The sequence below is a fragment of the Bactrocera tryoni genome, chromosome 1, assembly GCF_016617805.1.
Source record: "Bactrocera tryoni isolate S06 chromosome 1, CSIRO_BtryS06_freeze2, whole genome shotgun sequence".
Lineage (NCBI taxonomy): Eukaryota > Metazoa > Arthropoda > Insecta > Diptera > Tephritidae > Bactrocera > Bactrocera tryoni.
The window spans coordinates 85635833-85658389 of NC_052499.1; the positions used below are offsets into that span (position 1 = coordinate 85635833).

Genomic DNA, 22557 nt, shown 5'->3' on the forward strand with positions numbered 1-22557 from the left:
TTTTCGGCTTTCTTGTGCATTTTCCGACGGTCAACTTGAGCTCGCTTGCAGTCTAGTCCCCTATTGCTCAAAGCTGCATCCAATCTTTCGATTTGTTGACATTAATTTTCCGATTTTGATCAGCTATAGTTTTGGATTTTTTGTTGTTGGATTTTGTTAACACTCGCATATTTGCTTGCTTGCCTCTTTCTGCACGCTCAAACTGCTGTTCGATGCTCTTAATGCAAGAGAGGTTTTAATTTCGATCATTTGCTCACTTAAGACGCTGCTAAATTTGCTGCATGTTGGCAATAATGATTTTTGGATTGTGTAGTTTTTATTGATTTATCAAAACAAAGATAAAGCTTTTGTTATCTCTCCGAGTATGGATCTTATTGCCATGCTTCATTTCTAGCGAAAACAAAGAAAAAAAGACAAATAACAAGAAAAAACTTTAACTTCAGCTGCACCAAGGCTTTAAAATCCTTCAAGCGTAAAAAAAGATCTGTATCTTGACTTTGAGAGTACAGTTTGTATGACAGATGTATGCTATAGTGGTCCGTTCTGAACATTATAAAAAAATATTTAAGCTTTGCTTTGGACAATAATCTACGCCAAATTTCATGCCGATATCTTATCAAATAAAAAGATTATGATGGACTATGATAGCGTCTACAAATTTTCAGATCGATATCTCAAGAACCGAGGAATTAGTTCGCATTTATACAGTCGGACGAATTGCTAGACGGACTGGCGAACATGCCTATATCAACTCTCTTCATAATACTGATGGCTTATATATATATTTTATAAGGTTTCCTTCCTGTACAATGTATACAAATATCTATCCTTCACTGCTCCACAGAGAATCTTGTTTTCCTGCATTCCATTAGGATGTTTGGCAGGCACTGTGTAAGAAAATACACTGTCATATGGAACAAATATTATTTTTTTTTTTTGCAAAAGTGAAAAATTTTCGGAACAAAACTGCGAACATAATATTTAAACTCAAAAGTCAAAATTAAATTTAAATTTTTTACATGTACATATGTATATGTATACTAGTACACTTAGATTTTGGCTATTTAAAAACAAATCTTCAGTGCCTACGTGACTACTTTCGAGCATGCTAATCCTAAACAACAGTCGTTATATTTAAAGTTGGTCGCTCCTCCAACACGGGACACCAGAGACCACAAAAACATGTTGTTGTTGTAATGATCGTAATATGAGCTTCGCACGTCACGAGCAGGTAATATAAAGAACAGCATACATGTACATACGTATGGAATCATTGTTCGCTAGATGGCCCATTAGAACCTGACTTCTGGATCAGTTTTAAGAAGCAAAAAAGTTTTTAGAACGAAAGTGACAATTAAAAATTGCAAATTCGCAAAATAAAATCGCAACTTTGCTGTAATGAGTGCAGACGATTATCTTAATTGCTGTTTCATTAATTATTTTGTTGAAAAATGCTGGACTAATTCTAATGGAGTTCACTTTAGATGATGGATTCCACACTGCGGTGAGTTGCTAATGCGTTCTAAGTAGTTTTTCTTATTTAAACAATTTATCTGGCGAAATGAAAAATTGTCCGTTCACATCGAGAGCACTTTCCACTGCATTTAATGGTTGTGTTATTAATTTGCCTATGAGCATATTAACTACGCATTTCTGCTATTATTTAGCTCATGATATTTCTTGTTGAATCAATAACATTACACCAATATATGTACATCTATATCATAACACCTTCCAAGAACATAAAAAAACTAGTGTGAAGTCCAACATAGTAATTTTAGCAGTTAGTTAAAACTAGTGCATGGGCTGTCAAATTGCGTAGGGGACTTTCTGCTCTTAATAGTTGCTTGAACATCTACAATAAATATGCAAACTTTGACATCCGCTTGATAGAGTAAATATAGGGTTATGTATATATGTATGTTAACAATGAGAATAAATAAATAGAAAAATATTCTCATATCTGCAAAATTCATTTGAAAGTCAGTTAGCTTTCGTGAATTCATTAAGTTTGATATATCCAACTTTTGAATCCAACAGATTTTTGTTTCGTGTTCAGCAAACTCGCGCCAGTTTTGGAAGCTTTTTCTTCTCAACACTACATTTAAGCTTCTACAAATGTTAGTCGAGCTTTAACGCTTATATAGTATGTACAAGTCAAGCTGCAAATTGATAAAAGCTTATAGTAGATATTTCTTAACAGTGATTGTTTAACAGAAGCTTTTAAAACAGTCAGAAATTATGTGAAAATGTTATAATAATTTATGTTACTTCAAAAAGGGCTAATTAAAAAAATATGTATACATACAAGATTTTAATACTCTTGCAACATATTGATACAGATTATGATACAGAATACGATACACCCAAAATCCATCGAGTTAGACATAGGGTATATATGTACATATTCAAGTATATAGATGATCAAGGTGATGAGAAAAGTTCAAATCCGAGGGAATAGCTGTTTCAGTAAAAATTTATATTTCTTGATAAAACTTGGTACAAGTGTTTCTTGGCAAAAAAGTGAGGACGTGTTCGTAGATAGACGTAATCGGACCACTGCCATGCCCACTAAACGCCATTACACAAAAATCTAAAAGTGCCAATCTCTCAATAGAGTAAATATTATAAGAACTCCTACGGTGTGATAATGGATGAAATTGGACTATAACGGTAAAGTTAGAAACTAGTAAAAGCTCGGCGATCCTTTACTAAATACGCCAGAGACATTAACTCTTATCTCCTAGATGGTACAAGAGGGCTTTAAAGAAACCGAGTTCAAATTGCCGAGCTATTCAAATACGGCAACGAAAAACTGATGAGGAGAATGCATAAGCTTTTTTGTTGAATGTGATCGGATGAAAGCATGCGCTATGATTGGATTTTAAGTGTGCTTTGCCCAATCCACAAAACAGGAGACCTCACAATCTGCGCCAACCATAGTGGGATAAGTATCCTAAAAATCGCATATAAGTTTCTATCGAGCGTATTGTGAGAAAGATTAAAGCCCACCGTCAACAAACTGATTGGATCTTATCAGTGGAGCTTCAGATCTGGAAGATCAACAACTGGCCAGATATTGATCACGTGCCAAATCTTGGAAAAGTTCCGGAAAAGAGGATTGACACTCACCACCTCTTCGTCGATTTCAAAGCTGCCTTTGACAGCCCAAAAAGGAGCTGCCTTTATGCCGCGATCCCTGAATTTGGTTTCCTGGTTTCCTGCAAAACTAATACGGCTGTGTAAACTGACGTTGAACAATGCCAAAAGTTCCATCAGGATCAGGAAGGAGGTTTTCTGGAGGAAATAATTAAAATAAAATAACAACCGCGCCGGCCACGTTTAAAAAAAGAAGCGAGGCAAATGGGTCTGCTAGTGAACGAGGGTAAAACGAAACATATTTTGTCATCAAACAAACAGTTGTCACACTCGCAACTTGGCTCGCTCGTCACTGTTGACAGTCATAACTTTGAAGTCGTAGATAATTTCGTCTATCTTGGAACCAGGATTAACGCCAACAACAACGTTAGCTTCGAAATCCAATACAGAATAACAATTGCAAAGTAAAGTCCTCTCTCGACGAACAAAAACCAAACTATATAAATTATTCACCATCCACGTCCTTCTATATAGTGCAGAGGCATGGACGATGACAACATCTGCTAAGTCGATTACAAGTCACTCTAGTGGTGTAGAGCACATGGAGTGTCATATATATATTATATCTGATGGAAAAATGTCTAAAAATAATCAAGTAGTTACACTGGTAGGATCATGTTAAGTACTTCCTCAAGACCACACTGTTTGTAATATATGTATTTTCGGGACCACGCAAATCTAACTGATAAATAGGTATGTATATAACAGGAATGTAAATATATATATAACAAAAATAAAAACAATAGTGTGTAATATATGTATACATTAATACAAAACCATTCGTACGTGGATATTTGTTGAATAGCGGTTGGCACCACAATCATTTCCGATAATATGCCAAAGTGACAGCTCCACATTTGGCACGAAGTTTTCAATTGATATTTGTCGCCAGCCAGTTACGTAAGAAGTGAATCAGATCTACTAACAATAGTGACATTTCAATCAAAATCAATATCACTAATAGATTTCGTGTTTCGTCATTTAATTCAATGAAAATGATATACATATATCCGAGCACTTACAAATATCGCTAACCAAACAGCTCTAAAATACAGAAGTTAACCAGTAAGGATGAACTAAACTCGCATTGTAATTTGTGCCAATTAAATATATCCAGATTGTAATCCATTAAAGTGGCATTTTGTATAATTTCGGCGAGCTTATAGTCCAATTTTTCCCACTATTCAAAGACACTTAATGGGTCCGATATTTAGTCGCGAATGAAGGTGATCCCTATTAAAAACACGTTTCCATAAACAAAAATTATGTGATGACGGAAATTTGTACCCACGATCCACCGGCCGGTAGTCACGCACTCAACCCACAAGTTACAGAGCTCGTCAATAAAGTTGTAATAGCGTTCAATAGATACGTTCGAATAAGTACCACATCAAATGAACCGCGATTAGGGCGATTCCACCCAAATCCGCCGGCGGCTAGAACAAAAGTTTTATCTAACATGTAGTCGGGTGAAATTAATAAATAACGTTTCATAATTGAGGCAAATGTGTTAAGCAAGGATTAAATGCGCGGAGTGTAGGGTAAATAAAAACGAAATAATATTCACGCGTATTCTGCACAAGACGACCCATGTGGCATGCCTCACTACAAACTTGAATATTTTCGAAGCTGATGTGCAGGTATGAGAGACAAAGTTCAATTTCGATTTGTTCGCCACTAAATCATAATCTTTTAAGTACCAGAAATTAACACCTAACAGAAGTAATATTGTCACCTCGATACATATTATCCACTTTATTGTCGACACAAATCAAAAACTTCTTTAAACGATTTGCTTTTTTATACTCTCGCAACAAAGTTGCTAAGGACAGTATTATAGTTTTGTTCACATAACGGTTATTTGTAAGTCCTAAAACTAAAAGAGTCAGTTATAGGGTTATATATACCAAAGTGATCAGAGTGACGAGTAGAGTTGATATCCGGATGTCTGTCTGTCCGTCCGTCCGTGCAAGCTGTAACTTGAGTAAAAATTGAGATATCATGATGAAACTTGGTACACGTATTTCTTGGCTCCATAAGAAGGTTAAGTTCGAAGATGGGCAAAATCGGCTCACTGCCACGCCCACAAAATGGCGAAAACCGAAAATCTATAAAGTGTCATAACTAAGCCATAAATAAAGATATTAAAGTGAAATTTGGCACAAAGGATCGCATTAGGGAGGGGCATTTTTGGACGTAATTTTTTTGGAAAAGTGGGCGTGGCCCCGCACCCTACTCAGTTTTTTGTACATATCTCGGAAACTACTATAGCTATGTCAACCAAACTGTATAGAGTTTCCGTTTCCTTCAGGCATTTCCACATACATTTCAAAAATGGAAGAAATCGGATAATAACCACGCCCACCTCCCATACAAAGGTTATGTTGAAAATCACTAAAAGTGCGTTAACCGACTAACAAAAAACGTCAGAAACACTAAATTTTACGGAAAAAATGCAGAAGGAAGCTGGACCCAGGCTTTTTTTTAAATTGAAAATGGGCGTGGCGTCGGTATGTAATATTTTCTTAACACCCTGATAACATGTACAAAATATGGGTGAAATCGGTTCACAACCACGCCTTCTTCCAATATAACGCTATTTTGAATTCCATCTGATGCCTTCTCTGTATAGTATGTATATACATTAGGAACCAATGATGATAGCGGAATAAAACTTTACACAAATACTGTATTTGAAAATATGTAAATGGCGGATAATGAAATCTCGATTATCACTTTATCATGCGAGAGTACAAAATGTTCGGTGACACCCGAACTTAGCCCTTCCTTACTTGTTAATTAAATAATATTGCTAAGTTCAAGTTTTAAGTTTTAAAGCATTTACATAAAAATATATTTTAAAGGGTTGCCACTTGTTGAAAATTTAGTTTTATTTGTAGTTTATTCTGAAATTGGCTAAAAATAATAATTTCTCAGAAAATGCCGACTTTTGCTATAATTTGGTCATATTGAGGGGAATGTAAAGTGCCCTAAAATTCCTTGTACACATCTAAATTTTTGGACAAAATTTTTTTCCTATGAAAATTCTTAAATTTATACATTTTTACTTTGTTTATGAATACCGGTTAAGTCTGAAGGATTTCAGAACGTTTCTTTGAATATCTTTGTCTTTCTAATACAATATGAAGTGCATTATCGAAGCGCATATCTTTACAAGCGTTCGTAAACAGTTTCAAAAGTCGGAAGAAGTAAGTTTGCTAATTAAGCAACTGTCAGTTGTAATATCTATCAAAATGAACTTTCATACAGATGCACACACATTTCCATCAGCTACAGAAGAGTGTATTCAGCTACCATAATTGTACGACCGCTATTATTAAAATATGAGACCTGAGAAGAACAAGAATTACCTACTAATTATTACTTTTAGAAAAACCAAATAAACAATATGAATTCCATGGAATATTAAAAATTATACATAATGCCATCTTTCTACTTACTTAGACCACGAGGTGGGTGCACACGCGTCAATGCTTTCTTTTTGATTTCGCGAATTCAGCAAGCTCCTGGCTGCCAGCGTTGCAAGATAATGTAACAACCAATGCGCGACCCCAATTGACCGCTTCGGTTTTCGTTAACACGCTCGTGTCGCTTCTGCGGGCCAGCAAATTACCTATGGTGAGCGATCGTATTCGCTGCTTTAGCTGTATTGTTGACGCAAACGAATATAAAAGATGTGCAGGACTTGCAACGGTCAACAGTTGACAAAGCGTGTCATAGCCGTGCACATTTAGCAGTTAGCTCAAAGTCAGTCTGCAAATATATTTCATTTATTGAGAACACAAAGCTTTAAAAGTTCCTTGAATACGCTACCCGGTGAATTCGAAGCGATTTCGGGTAAGTGCCAATGAAGTTAATGCTTCAACATGCGGAGTGATATAAATATATGAAAAATTATTGAAGTGTAGAAAAAGTATTAAGAAATTGTATCTTCGTCTCGGAGGGTTGTGGATTTCGAAGGCTTTCTGGTTTATGAGACAGAAGGATTCTTGAAAAATCCGACATAAATATCTAACTGTCAGTTTGGCTATTCAAAAGCAATAATAATTAATTTTATATAGTATTATATAATTATTTCTAAAAAGTGTTTAAAAAATTTACTTTATTAAAACCGCAATATTTAACTCAAAATGACAGAATCAAAATTTTTTGAGATTTCTTATGCTTTATTTTATTCTTTTTTCATATTATAATGTACGAATTCAGTATCCTAAAAAATGTAAATATTAAATCAATTTCACCTTTGAGAGTGATTTTCCTTTTTACAAACGTTACAGTCATGTCGGCGATGCTACGTTGTGGTTTTCTCCTGCTTATTGCCGCGGTACTCTTATGTGCTCACAACACCTCGGCCAACAACTCGCGGCCGCCACGCAACAATGACATCAGCAACATGGCCGACGCACTGCGATATTTACAGGACCTCGACGCTTACTATGGCGATCGGGCGCGTGCCAGGTAATGATTACTGCTGAGCAAGTGTGCCACGGCGTATGATTAACAAATTGTCTAATGATTTTTGAACGTAGATTCGGCAAGCGGGCGCCTTTGGTACAAATTTTGCGGCAACATCTTCTTGAAAACCCAGAGCTGGTAAATAATTTGCATAATAATTAAGTGTTAATATAAAATATCTTATTGATACGAAATTAAAACTATTTTCATTTCGACTCTCTCCTTCGCTTGGCTTGGACAGCTGCAAAACGCTGAGTATAAGTCATTGGACGAAGTATATTGAACAATTACCTGGAATCTGCAACGGACAAAGAATCAAAAAATAAATGACTAACGCCGCCAACAACTGTAAACAATATGAGGGGAAAATAACAGCACGAGAATAAAATCATATCGTAACTCTTTTGTAATTTTTTCAAAACTTTTGGAGCAAGTTTTTCTGAATTATACTATATTGTGTATGTATTTTTGAACATCTGCACGAGTTTTTGTTAAATAAAATATTTACAAGTATTAAATAAAAATATACAAATATATATGCACTTTTAAAGTGGACAAAAGAAACCCAAAGGCAAATAGCCATTTCTACAAGGTTTTGGATTGATACAATTTTAAAATTATATGCTCCATGTAGAGAAATGTGAAACTGGTTTAGAAGGCTTTTCTTTCAGGGCTTTTCTTTCAGGATTGAAATAAACTAGTCCAAAAACAAGACCAGTTCAAATTAAGAATAATTTGCTTAGAGGGCTATCGTAATAAAAACATATAAACCTTACATATTAGCTATAAGACATATTTTCAGCTGAATGTATAAAATCAAGAATAAAATTGCCGAATTTAGAGTGGAAATAACACTACGGTCCCTTTCAGTCAGGAAAAGTTATTACCTGGTTTGATATACTATACATCTCGAAAGCATTATTGGTACATACTTTTTTAAAAACTGTTTTGAAAAAGGCAAGTTAATAATCAAAGCTACATCCAAATTACCGGTCATTTTTTAATTCCAGAAGTGGGTGGCTGTCAAGAAACCATCACTTGATTAAGTCGGATTTTCAGTAACTGTATCAAACTGAGAAAATTGCCTGTAAATCGGTCTCCTAAGTCAATGCTTATAGTCCAGCTATGGCAGAGTAGTTACTGGCCGTCCATAGCATCCATCAGTAGTTCAGAGACAATTTAAGGAAGTCAGGTTTATTGTTGTTATAGCGGCAGAAAACATTCCTGAAGTAATTTAGAGGAATGCTGCGGGATAAAAATCCGTGTCCGGTCCTGTTAAGTAGGACCGATTGTGGCGTGAATGGTTAAGACAGTCTTCAAACTATTTTTATGATGACTTTCAAAAAATCTAGATATGATATTTGAACAAAGTTTTTGATATTTCATTAATCAATTCTTAAACTTGAATATAGGGGAAAAAATCATTGATTTCAGCTTCAGAATCTTGAAACCGAAATGTCAATGTTTTCAAACTGCGAAAGTACAAAATCCTCATAAGACTTTTAGTCTAATATCTATAGCCGATTTAAGCTATTGTATACAACCGTTAGGTGAATAAACTCTAATATTTACTCTATGACACAAATGAATGTCAAGATTTATAAGCTTTATATTTCTTTTAATCGAAATCGACCGAACTCAAGCGCAGCAACTTTACGCCTCATTATTCCTATTGGGATGTTTGCCTACAATAATACAATTAAATACAAAATTGACAGTAAAAATGTAATTACCAAATCATATCGACGCGATTATCAAAGTAAATATGTATTTAACGGTGCCGTTTCAAGCATAGGGATTCCGATTGATATGTAGAACTGAATAGTGACGCATGAGAAGCGGTAAGTAGGCAACACAACTGTCTATCTTTAACGATGCCATTTAACCATTTAATAGCATACTTAGTAAATTGAGGCTGCACACAAACAAATATAATCATACATATATGTATCGCGTTTCACACAACTGACTTGTCGCTCGCCAGTGTTTGTCTACAAATCAAAATCGACGCTTGTCGTTATCAGCGAAAGCTTTCAATTATTTGGTTTGTGATTTCAAAGTAAACCAATTACGAATTCACTCTTCAAATGTATAAAAAGCATCAGAAACGAATGTCAATCGCAACAAATGAGTGCGATAAAAAACGGCGCGCGGTGCTGGAGGTGACTCACAAGTGAGTGGCAGTGAAAGTGCCGCCGACCAGGCCGTTATGTGGGGCTGCGCGAAAGGATTAGGTTAAACTGAAATTCAACAAGTTAAGCATGTCAATACAATCGCAATTTCATTATGAATAATAATAGTAGGCGGTATAAGTGAACTAGCGTGGCCCACTCGGGCCCACCCCAGCTAATTCCGCATACCCCAATTGTTTTCGCTGCCAGCAGAAGCGGTAGTGTTTGGCAGGCTTTCATCAAAAACGCAGATATGCGAAAATTCAATTTGTTTTATGCGTCGCAATTCATAATCCCTCAATAAGCGCCAGAAATAATTAGCGTGCAGCGACGGTGTTGATTTATCAATAATGTGCCACACCTTCCAACGTGCGTGGTCGACCACAACAACCACAACTGCCACATTAATAACCAATAGTAGGCGCGAAAATTCGCTGGAACGGTAATTATGTTTTTCTCTACAATAACTGCCTATCAAAGTAGACGCCTCCATCGATACATCAGCGCATTCGTAAACACATTAGCAAAAGTTTAAATTAATAATTACAAGTAAACTGTCAGTTGTTATCATTTCCTATGTTATTATTATAACATAATTTATAAGCAGGAATACAAGTACGTTTGACGCAAAAGTTCAAAAAAGTGAGCGCCAAAATATTTTTCTATTTTTCCATGCATTCGTATGAATTTAGAATGAAAAAGAAAAGACGGGCTAGAATACCCTTCACAAATAGAAAAGTTTTCCATGCAAAAGTTTAATTCCGATCATACAGTTTGTATGGTAGTTATACAGGGTTTGTCCGGAGAGTAATAGGACTGAGTCGATTTAAAAAAATTTATTGAACCAATCGTTATAACTCTTTAAAAACTTTCAAAATAGGCTCCTTCAGCGTCGATACAGCGTTGCCAACGCCATTTCCAAGCATTTGAATGCATCACGAAAAATGTCCGGGGCCACATCTGGGCTGTATGGTGGCTGCGGAAGCGTTGAGATGTCGGCCTTGGTTAGGTAGCTGTTCACAAGAAATACGGTGTGAGCCGAGGCGTTGTCGTGGTGCAACTTCCAATCGGCTGCGATGTGATGTCGGACCCGATTAATCCTTCGTTTGAGTCTCTTGAAGACTGAACCACAGATTTTGCGAAATTTAATTTCTGGGCAATTAAACGAATACTTAGTCGACGGACTGAGTTCAAAACTTTGCGCACACTAGTCACATTGTCGGTGTTTGTCGAAGTCGCAGGTCTCCCAGCACGGGTTTCCTCAGCGACCTCTTCCCGGCCCTCCAAAAAGGCATTGTGCCATCCAAACACACCACTTCTTGCTAAAGCAACATCTGGGTAAGCCTGCTTGATCATATCAAACGTCTCTGTCGCAGATTTACCGAGTTTCACACAGAATTTAATCGCGTACCTTTGCTCTAACGAACGCTGTCGTCAATATTTTTATAGCGTCTCCGACGTTTTCTCCTGGTTATTACCAACTTTGTGACAAACTTTATATACCCTGTTCAGGGTATACAAAAAACATTTGCACATGCCACCATATGGAAGCGACAAACTTCCTTCATTTCATTATGCAGCCTTGTGGTTTCCTCTGCCTACCATTCATTTTAATGAAATTCTAAAAAAAAAGTTTGACAAAACAACAACACATTTTAATAAGCGCAACAGGTATGACAACTCTTAACTCCCTATTTCCATTTCCTACACATTTTTCCTTTTTCACTGCTCAATTATGCAGTTTTCACTGCTACCACGGAAGCCACTTCCGTTGTCCCATTACTACCACAATTGTTGTTTGTTTTTTTTGTCGTCTCTTTTTGTCACACGAGCGATCGTATTTCCTCTCGGGCAACGCAGATAATATTTATGGATATAAAAGGAGCAGCAACCAGCGCAGCTTATTAGTAGCCAAAGCGAGTGGCAGCGTTAAACGTTTAATAATTGGTGCGCATTCCGTTGGAAGTCAATACGTCCTAGTAAGTTGAATTAAGACAAATTTTGTGCTCGTGATTTTAAACTGGTGGCTGGTAAATCAGATTTTCTGAAAAGTGTTTCCACTGCAAATTTCTTTCAAATACTGATTTTGATGCCTTTTGTGTGAATATTTGTTGTTGTTGCAGATACTTTACTCAAAAAAAATCCTAATTGGGTTTTTGTTTAGAATAAATCAAATATTGCAGTTAAAATATCCGGTATACAATATATAAATTTTCAACTCCGATATAATGTTAGGCCGAATAGAATCGATATGAGACCTGATCGACATTTACTTTTACTTTGTGCAACTCAAATTTTTAGTTTTTCTTAGAGACGTTTTCTTAATGTCCGATTAACACCCATCTGTCAGTTAAGTTTTGGTTAACTTAACCAAAACTCCATTTTTCGGTAAAGAACTTTTTTTAATCAGAACTTAACCAACAGATAGCTGCTAACTAGATATTGTGCAAGCGGCCCTTAGTGTTCAGTTTTACTTGATGAAGTTTTTCTAAAAAAGAATTTCGAAAACTTATTGAACATATAGTATTTTTTAGAGCCCTATTATTAAGGAGCAGCATGTTTCAATGTTTCACATAACTTCGATTCCCTGCTCTTTGTGTTGCCTTTATAACCCAAATTTTCCCATTTGGCATCATTACGAGGATAACTTTTTACAGCTAGTGAAACTTCATTCGAAATTACGCGTTACAACTATTTCTCTTACTTTTACAGCAATGTCTTCAATTCTACGCTTCGCTGTCATTGTGATAGTTGCCTTGGCACTTCTGACAGCACACACCGCAACAGCCAACAACTCCCGTCCACCACGCAACAACGACATCAGCAACATGGCCGACGCACTCAAATATTTGCAAGACCTGGACACATACTATGGGGATCGAGCACGAGCCAGGTAACTGCACTTAAAGCACGAAGAAAATGTCTGCTAATGTCGTTTTTTCGAAACAGGTTCGGTAAGCGTGCGCCGTTATTATGGTTTTTGCGAAAACATTTACTCGAAAATCCTGACGTGGTACGTGATTCAGTCAAAGCGGGTTAGCTTGCATTGTTTTTCTCAATATGTGATCTTCCTTTTGTAGGTTCGTGCCATTGAAAATCCTGCCGCTGACGAACCTTTTTAAGGCCAACACTAACGCAGAAAGTCACTTATTTAAACGGCATTGAGCTTTTGGATTCTGAGTACCCAAAGGATTCAGTAGGGATTATGTTAAAAATACTGCATCAGAAATTATACTTAAAACTATTTAAAATGTAATAAGTGACCCATAATGGAGACTAGTTTCCGTCAACTTAATGAATATTTGTACAGTATTAATAAAATTGCCAGTTTTCAAGTATTGCATGCTTAAAATACATTTAATTTTTATTTACATTTTTATGAACTATTTTCGTTCATATAAATATAGATTTATCTGTATATGTAAATATCTATACTCTTATATGTAAAAAAAGCTCTTGGATGATAAAGCTTATAACCAATGTTAAAATATTATTAAATGTCACAAGAAAATAAAGGCAAATTGTGTAAAACCACAGCAAAATGAGCAAAATGCGCTCAAAATTTTGATTTGTTTCATTAGTTAGCAAGCTCGTAAGACATAACGACAGCTTGGCATCCGCTTCATATAGGTAGAAAGTGCACTAAAAAGCCGCAGACTAGAAAAACAAAGGAACACATATTAAAAAATATAATATAAATATAAATATAAAATGCTCACTTAAAATCGACGCCGTGAGGATGGCAAAAGTGGCGTTACAATAGGGCTCCAACATAACGCCAATCAAATTGGAAGCGACTATCACGCCCAGACGTCCCATCGCCAAACCAATGCTAACCGCTTTGCCTCTGAACGAAAAAGTATTATATATTTAATTTTTAATGATCAAAATAGCATTTCATTATTCATTCCATATTCACCTCAATTGTGTTGGCACCAAATCCACCATTGCGCCGCACATAATCGAAATGGATAATCCCGGCATCAATATATACAAACAGAACAGCACCAGTACAACTTGTGCATTAGTAACGAAGTGCAACAAAATGCCACTCAGTGTGCCAATGGCCAATGCGGCTAATAAGACATTTTTGCGGCCCAAAGGATTCAACAGTGCACCCTGTATGGCAAAGCCCACTAAGAAGGCGCAGCCCACAATCATATTGTCTATGTAAGTCTTGGCCGTAATACTGTCATCGCAGATCTGAAAGGAAAATACAGCATATTTAACAAATATTTGTAAAACTCTAACAGAATTGGACGTTAGAAAGATATTCAAATACTTTTTTATATTCTTGCAACGTGTTGCTACAGGGTATACTAGTTTTTTTCACATAATGGTTGTTCATTTGTATCACCTAAAACTAAGCGAGATAGATATATATGTATATAAATCGATCAGGTTCACGAGAGGAGTTGAGTGGCTCCGCCCTCTAATAGGTTTAATGTATATATCTCCCAGACCACTAAAGCTACAATAGCCAAATTCGCTTAAGAAAATTCCTATAAGAACTATTACCGACAATGTAAAAATGGATGAAATCGGATGTTAGGTCCGCTCACTTTCCATGTAACGCTACTGTTAAAAACTACTAAAAGCGCGAAAAATTAATACCTAAATACGCCGGAGACATTAAATTTTACGCCAGAGAGCTAACGAACGAGCGGATGGTCAAATGTCTCCGAGCACCTGGAGAAACAGAACAAACATTTTTGCGAGAAAATTTGAACATGGGTGAAAATGACCCGCAATTTTTGAATAACGTAGTCACTGGTGACGAGTCATGGATCTTTGAGTATGACCCCGAGACAAAGAGGCAATCTTCCGAGTGGCGAACACCGCCGTCTTCTCGCTCAAAAAAGGGAAGGGTGAGCAAATCCATAGTGAAAACGATGCTGATTGTTTTTTTTTTTTTGACATCAAAGGCATCGTCCATCATAAATTTGTTCCTCTTGGACAAATCGTCAATGCCAAGTTGGACGAATGGTCAATCGGGTTCGACAGACATCGCAGCCGATTAAAAGTCGCACCACGACAACGCCCCGGCTGACACTGCCTTTCTTGTGAACAGCTACCTAACCAAGGCCAGCATCACAACGCTTCCGTAGCCGCCCTACAGCCCAGATGTTGTTGTTTTGTTTCCTTACCTGAAAAGGCCGATGAAAGGCAAGCATTTTGAGATGACAGAGGGGATCAGATGCCTTCTGTGGGGCCTTCAATGCTTGGAAATCGCGCTGGCAGCGCTGCATCAACGCAGAAGAAGCCTATTTTGAAAATGTTTAAAGAATTGTAATGATTGGTTCTATTTTTTTTTTTAATCATCTCAGTCATATTACTTTCTGGGAAAACCCTGTATACATAATATAATCCAAGTATATTGACTTTCGAACTTCCGGGCCAATATGTGAATTATCCCAATAAAAATAAGAGAGCGTGTTTTACTCATAACAGTGTCTCTTTGTGCCTAAAACAGATAAATTTTGCGAAAATTTGATTTAGCCCCTTTATAACTAATATCAGGATTTTCGAACATGGCTTTACTCGATATGATGATATGTGAGGTATCTTAATGAAACACATGGAACATTTTTTTAGGGTGAGGCATATAAATAGTATGTGGGTTTGGCAAAAATAGATAAAATCGGTTCTATACTACATATAATGATTTTTGTTTTCCTTATACCAAATATGTCGTTCAGTGTGTGAGTTAGAGTATATATAAAATTGCTTGGATCCAGCTCCTCTGGTTGACGTTTTACATCCTAAGCTATTTCTCCGGCTTTGATTCCTGCAAGTTGTAGGACTATAAAATGTTCAGTTTCTTACTTGTTTTCAGGTATTGATAATTTTTAACTTACTGAGTTTAAATTTATCATGTCATGGATTTTTTGAGGTTACGACTTCTGAACTCGATTTATTAATCATTTATATTGGTGATGCAAAGTCGCCTCTTTCTAATATTATTTCAATTGAATCACTAAGAGGTAATTCACACAAACCCTATCAGTACTTTTCTGGCTTCCCGACCACTAGCTAGATTTTAATCTACTTAAATACGCGTCTAATATAACTTAGCGCGAAAAGCAGAAATATTATACTACAACAATAAAGCATTTGTGGTTCCAATTATTTTGAATATGAAAAGTCGTTTGATAGAATTAGGTTACTTAAAACCGACCTTCTTTCAGACCAGCATAAGAAACAAAGATATTTACTTACCTCCATATCAACCGTGGTTACATTCAGGCGTTGTTTTTCGAACGAAGCTTCTAGAATATCACACACTAACGAACTGTTGCCGGCATTATCACCCGATGAGCGATTCACAATTTCCGGATACCAAATCTGCATGCCCGCCGATGTGAGAAACATACCGAACACCGAAACAATGCTCAATAAGAAATTCACACAATGCGGTTTGTGAAAGAGCGGCACTGTTGCTCTCCAAATATTCACAAGGACTCCACAAATACCACCAACACTTCGCAAATTGTCGTCCCCGATCTGTTCCGGTTTTAATTTGAAATCGGCATCATTGCCAAAAACACTTGCTATAGAACGACCACGATTAAATTTACAGATCCATTCCAGCGCAGCGAGGGCCTCGTACTCCTTATCCTGCGCCAACAGTAGCTTTGGACTCTCCGGAAAGGGATACAGCATTACCGCACCAATTAAGCCTGGTATGAGATTCAGCAGGATGATCAAACGCCATGGCCGAAATATGAAACTATCACTTATGTGAAGTGACCAATCAGCGGAAAGAACAAGCCAACAGGTTGCTGGAATTTAAAATTTTAAGGTTAAGTAGAATTGATAGATGATGCCGTACACTATTTAAGATAGAGAGAGTTAATGAATGAAAATTTGTAATCAGTAGTATTATACTAAAAGGAAAAAAAACGCCATTGACATATCGAGCTGTAACTGCATAAACCACCCCCCTTCTACAAACCACAATATTAATTGGTTTACAAATTTACATTAATTAGTCATATGATATTAATCATTAAAACAATTCCAAATAATTTTTTGCGAAAACCTGCTTAAATAATAACAACGCATTAAGTACAATATTTAAATATAAATTATATTAACTTGATATGTAAATACTCACCAGGCATGTAGATTGCAGCGACGCTCACGAACATTGTGGAATAGTTAATTACCACAGCGCGATGTTTGTCAGTGTTGAACTCGCTGAGGTATGCATAGATGGCAGCAGAGACGCCACCTAAGCTGTAAATAAAAATTTATCGCCATTTATTGTAGATTTAATGTACGAAATAGCCGCCTATACATGCCTTATGCCCATGAATAAGTTGACTAAGTTGAAGGCCCATATGTTTGTAATGAACATAGAGACAAACTGGAGCAGATTTGTGACGACAATGCCGTAGAAGAGCACCGAACGTCGCCCGAAAGCATCACTGGCGTAACCCCAGAAGTATGTAGATAGAAAAATGCCCGTTACACACGCCGCCATCATTATACCCTTTTCCGCTTGACTCATGCCGAACTCGCACTGTGACGCTATGGCCATGATGCCCACCGAAGTTTGCGTGGCCATAGAGCAGAGCGTCAAAAGGCCGGAGATAAGCAGTAGTAGCCATTGCGCCTTGCCGAAACCTAACGTAGTGAGTGTTAAGAAATAGTTTCACTTTATTTCGGCGACTTGTTGCAAATATAGCATAATTATAAAAAAGAATATATCGTAAAGCAGTTTTCAAATTTTCAAATTACTGTACTGTTACTGAAAATTACGTATGTTCTACGTGGTACGAATAAGGTAACGGTGTTTACTTAACCCACCAAACTCGAATCTTTTCACACTCTTGCAGGAAATAGCGAACGAACTTATAACTTAACAAAAATGTAAAATTGTAAGAAGTATGAAGAAGTGATTTGGAGAAAATGATGAAGTAAATCACCATTTTTCGAAAGTGCATATTCCGTTTTACTTTGAACACTTTGGAAGCTCAATGAACACAGTCTATGTACAGTCATGGACATGTAAATAGCACCAATCTGAATACAGTATAGCTAAACAATAAACATGTGGTATGTATCTTCTAGTTACCGTTGAGAAGCTCATTTCCCTGGTCAAAAAAACCGTTTAATTTCTATTAAGTTTCGTTAAGCTGCAATTTTATTACATACAATATAGTGTTGATTTGAAGTGGCCACATAAAGGCATTTTTTAGTTCGCATCGATATTTCATTAAAATTAGAAGAGGAAAACATTGCACGCCGGAAAAGAGACCCATCTTGTATCGCCAAAAATATACCACAAAGACCAAGACCACTTAAAATCGATATTACTGTTGACAAAACCACAGTAGAGAAGACCAAAGCCAATCATTTTTAAGTCAGCCAGAGAAATTATGATCGAAGATGCTTTGGAGCGACGAAACTAAGATAAATGGATTGAGGTGAAAAAACATTTGTACTTCGTCCACAAGGTCAAGCTCTTAACTCTATATATGTATAACAAAAAAAAGCATTAAGCACGGTGGTGAAAGTCTTTTCATGGTATGGCATCATGCCAATTGTTCATATAAATGGTAAAATGAACAGGTTTCAGTATTTGAATATACTGAAAAATAAAATGGTCCGAAGCACATTACAAATGTAGTACTATAGTAGTAGTAATGTAGATTGGCCTGTGCAAGGCCCGGATTTGAATCCAATAGAAAATTTGTAGAATGATGTCAAACCAAAATAGCAAGCAAAAATTCAAATAATTTTGATGATTTATGGGCTAGATATGCAATTCCAAAGGAACGGAGTCAAAAAAGACGTGAGTGGGTGATGAAAAATTGTGTTTAACGCACCAAATACTAACGAAGTTAGCCATCGTATTCAACTTTTTTAATCATTTTTATGAACTGTTGTACCTTTCTATAAACGTTTTTCAGATTGTACTATTTATGTGTCCCAGCTGCCATATAGGATATTGATTTTTTTCATTTTTTTTTCAGGATAATAAAATATTTATTGCTTTAGTGTTTAAGTAATATGAAAATTAATAATTTTTAAAATAAAACAAATGCCCCTTTAAATGAGCTATTTATGTGCCCATGGCTGTATATTAATGTACACATTTCATACAATACACAAATGAAATCAAATTAATTTGACTTGTATATCCCTCGAACATAGAACCATAAAAAAATATGTAAAAAACAAAAAACTACTATTAAAAATAAATTAAGATTCTTGAAAAACGAATTGAAATGAAATTTTTTTTTTAAAATATTAAATCACAGTGCATGTAAATATCCGTTAAATCTCTCACGATTCGTGGAGCGTTTGATATATGTATGTAACTTCAGTTCAACTTTAGTTCAACAGGTTATGTATATTAGCTATTGCGTATCACATGAATTCAGTACAGTTTTTCATAATTAACAGTTAGTTTCATAATTGTAATATAATTTTATCAAATTTTATCATCTATTTATTGCTTAGATGCAATTGTTATCACTCTTAAATGGCGTATTAAACTTCCTTTGAACAGTTGTAGTCTAATCTATTTAGTTTGGACGCTGCTCAATCACACTTTTACTTTCAAAAACTAGTTTCAACTTTGGTTATTGTAATTATAATTTTTATTTTTTTGCTCGAAGACATTAATAGTGAGTTTGCCATAACGCCTTTAACATTTAGTTCCAAATAAAATGTTCAACTTTTAATTCTTAGAACATGTGAACTGTCTTAATTTTCATATGTTTTTAATGGTAAAACAAAAAATTTCAAAAAAAAAACCGTATTTCTAACGAATTTCGCACTTTGCCTGTTAATCTTGGCACAGAAATATGACAACTCTGCACGTACCAATGCGCGCCAGCACATATTCATAGTCGAATTCGTTAAACGCGCCGACGCCCGCCAGCGCAGCTCGGTTGGCCGCCTCTGAAATGCCTACTCCGATAGGTTGGCGGCCTTCGTTCTTGCTATCCGAGAATTGCATTTTGCGCGAATTGATAAAATTACTTGGAAATTGCCACGATCCAGTCTGGCCACGGCCAGCGCTCAATTACTACTGAAATCCACTGTCGCCAGCAGCACTCCTTCGTTGAATGATTTTTACACGCTTATTGTGATTTGCATTGACTGCCGCAATCGTGAATTTATTTTTAATTATGTATTTACAATACAAGTTTTCATCTAAGTTATGAATTTAGAACTAGACACTACATAGCTACCTAGCGCCAGCGTTCTAATAATGCTGCCTTTGAAGCGAGATTCCAAAACGCTTTGCAGCATTAAGAATGAGGAAAGCGTGAGCGTGTGTGTGTTTTTATTTTCATTCTGAATCTTATCTCAATTGTTTGTTTGTAAACAAAAGCTCAATTATTCATATGATATGTCGGACACCATCGTACAAACATACATGGATACCGGTTTGTACAGTATGTTGTTAAACATTATGCTGTTCTGAGTAATAATCCGGTTTTGCTTAACGGTTGGGATTTTATAAAATTTGCATGGGAGGTCACCTGTTCAGTTATGTATGTATGTGTGTGCAATTAATTGTAACGATTTTATTAATATATTTTTTCTCAGTTTTTTATTTACGTCTGGTTTTTTGGCTGCGTTCCGAAGGTTGTTGGAGGCTCATTTATGACGTATTCGTGCAGTGACTCTTGATTCTACGAGAATCCCAACCAACTACAGTGTGGCAAATTGTGCACATTTTAGATACAATTAAATTATGTTTAATGATGATTCTAATAACAATTTTAGCTAACTTTTTGATTAGTAAGGTCTAGCACAAATTATTGAGCTTCGCATAAATAACATTATAAAAGAAAGCAGTAGCTGTAAAGTACTGACGCCAACAAAGTAACCGAAAGTAAGAATTAGCATATTTTATTTCGTATCGTCTGTTGATTTCATTTGATAAGTGAAAGGTGATGTTTACAAAACAGCTAAAATATTTATCATTAGTCAGGCATTAGAAGTGTGTTACACGAGTATAACCGGTACGAACTCTAGGTGTGTCACCAGGTAGTTTCAAAACAAGGCGGGAAAATATAGTCTATAAATTATTTTAAAACCTTAAGCGTATATTTACATACTGCAATGAGCAAGATATAGTAATACAAATACGGTGGTTTCGGCACGATATTGGTCGAAAAACTCATGAAGAATCAAAAACCAAGAGTTGTCGTCCCATAACTCCGGCCTCTTTAATCGAATCGATAATCGAAAAAAACTGTCAACATAACCTTGATTTTCGATCCGCGCTGATGTGGCTTTTTCGGCTTTGGCTCACCTTTGAAACGATATTCGGCCAGTTGATCGTCTGTTTCTGGGTCGTAAGCATAGATTCAATAATACGTTATCTGTTCATAATTACGTTACAGACGATAAAGCTACACTGTTTTTGGAAAAAATTTAGTATTTTGGAACCAATTGTGCTTTCACATTTCTTAGGCCCAATTGATCTTTGGTTTTACTAATCCTTTCGATAAAGGGAGCCAGTAAGATCTCTGACCTTAATAGTCGATTCACATGCACCAATTTCTTTATTTATTATGTTCATGGCCGTCCTAGACATGGTTCATCGTCGATCCGTTCTCGACGCTCTTTGAATAACTTGTGCCAATCAAAACTACTTGCTTGCAACAAACAGTTATCACCGAAGGCCTTTTCCAACATTCTGAATGTTTCGGCACCAGAAATATGATTCCACACACAAACTTTAATGGATCTTCTTTGTTGAATAATATCACTCATCGTAAAATTTCGCCGAATGCACTTTATGTACTTCAGAATACTTAGCACTAGTGATTATTTTTATATGACATTCGGCACAGTTATCACTGAGCGTCATATCAACCTAGAAAAAAAATATTTCAACGAATGTTTTTTCGCGCGAAATTTAAATTAAAAAGTCTTAATATTTTTTGGCCACAATAGTATGTTCATATATACGAGTATGTAACTATGCATCTTAGAGTTCTCAAATGTTGTCCTTAGCCATAGAAAGACCACTTAGCCCACTGCTTCACCATTTCCGGTTCACACAGAAAAAACAGTATTGTTCCCCAAAATTCCCTGTATATCGATGGATTTGATTTCTTGTCTTATGTACTTCTATTTTTGCTCCACCCTATTTTCATATTCATTATTTATAAATTAACTACATTGTCATTTTAAATTAACTTATACACCTTGTTAAACGCTTCACTTAAATATTGGTTGCAAATACATTAAAATTAATTGCCGATTTTATTACCTCACACATGTACGTATGCATGTGTGTGTATATGCGCGTTAATGTCCGCTCAATGAGTATACTATATTAACACAAGTGAGAATTAAACATAAAAACATTGAGTATAATTTTAACGGATTAAGAATTAAGAAATGGAGCTAAGAATGTACATACGTCTGTGATTATTAAATTATAGATTATTTGTTTGAAGAGTTTTCGCACATTAAATTCAAAAGGGATATGTATGTACATAGGTAATATTATAGGTTGTGTAGTCGAAAAAGTTTTTTCGTATTTCGTCAGTAGATGTCGTTGCAGACGTATATCTCCAGTGCTACCAATCACATTGTGTTATACCATATTGTGTTGGAAAGGTGAGATTTTAAGCTTCATTTAAAAATTTAAATTCGGGGAAGTTGAAGAAAAGTTACAGCTGTTCAAAAATGAATAAAAATAATGAAGAACTTCGCTTTATTTTGAATTTTTTTTATAAAAAAGGGATTAATGCCACGAAACCCAACAATG

General features: G+C 35.9%; 3 protein-coding genes across 3 annotated transcripts; 2 read left to right on the top strand and 1 right to left on the bottom strand.

Annotated features, from left to right (window-relative positions):
- The first annotated feature begins 6891 nt into the window (after nt 1-6891).
- On the top strand, nt 6892-8199 carry LOC120782351 (neuropeptide F). The gene is made up of 4 exons (XM_040114583.1): nt 6892-7017; nt 7458-7638; nt 7710-7773; nt 7877-8199. The coding sequence occupies exons 2-4, from the start codon at nt 7460-7462 to the stop codon at nt 7916-7918; spliced, it is 285 nt and encodes a 94-aa protein (XP_039970517.1). The 5' UTR covers nt 6892-7017; nt 7458-7459; the 3' UTR covers nt 7919-8199.
- Nucleotides 8200-11716: 3517 nt separating this feature from the next.
- Nucleotides 11717-13165, top strand: LOC120782650 (neuropeptide F-like). The gene is made up of 4 exons (XM_040115024.1): nt 11717-11785; nt 12519-12699; nt 12756-12819; nt 12887-13165. The coding sequence occupies exons 2-4, from the start codon at nt 12521-12523 to the stop codon at nt 12926-12928; spliced, it is 285 nt and encodes a 94-aa protein (XP_039970958.1). The 5' UTR covers nt 11717-11785; nt 12519-12520; the 3' UTR covers nt 12929-13165.
- Nucleotides 13166-13178: 13 nt separating this feature from the next.
- On the bottom strand, nt 13179-19779 carry LOC120782649 (synaptic vesicle glycoprotein 2C). Its single transcript, XM_040115023.1, has 7 exons — nt 19644-19779; nt 17111-17435; nt 16924-17045; nt 16026-16588; nt 13726-14009; nt 13526-13653; nt 13179-13463 (listed from the first exon to the last, which is right to left on the bottom strand). Exons 1-7 carry the CDS (start codon nt 19777-19779, stop codon nt 13429-13431), a joined length of 1593 nt encoding a protein of 530 aa, XP_039970957.1. The 3' UTR covers nt 13179-13428.
- Between the last annotated feature and the right edge of the window lie 2778 nt (nt 19780-22557).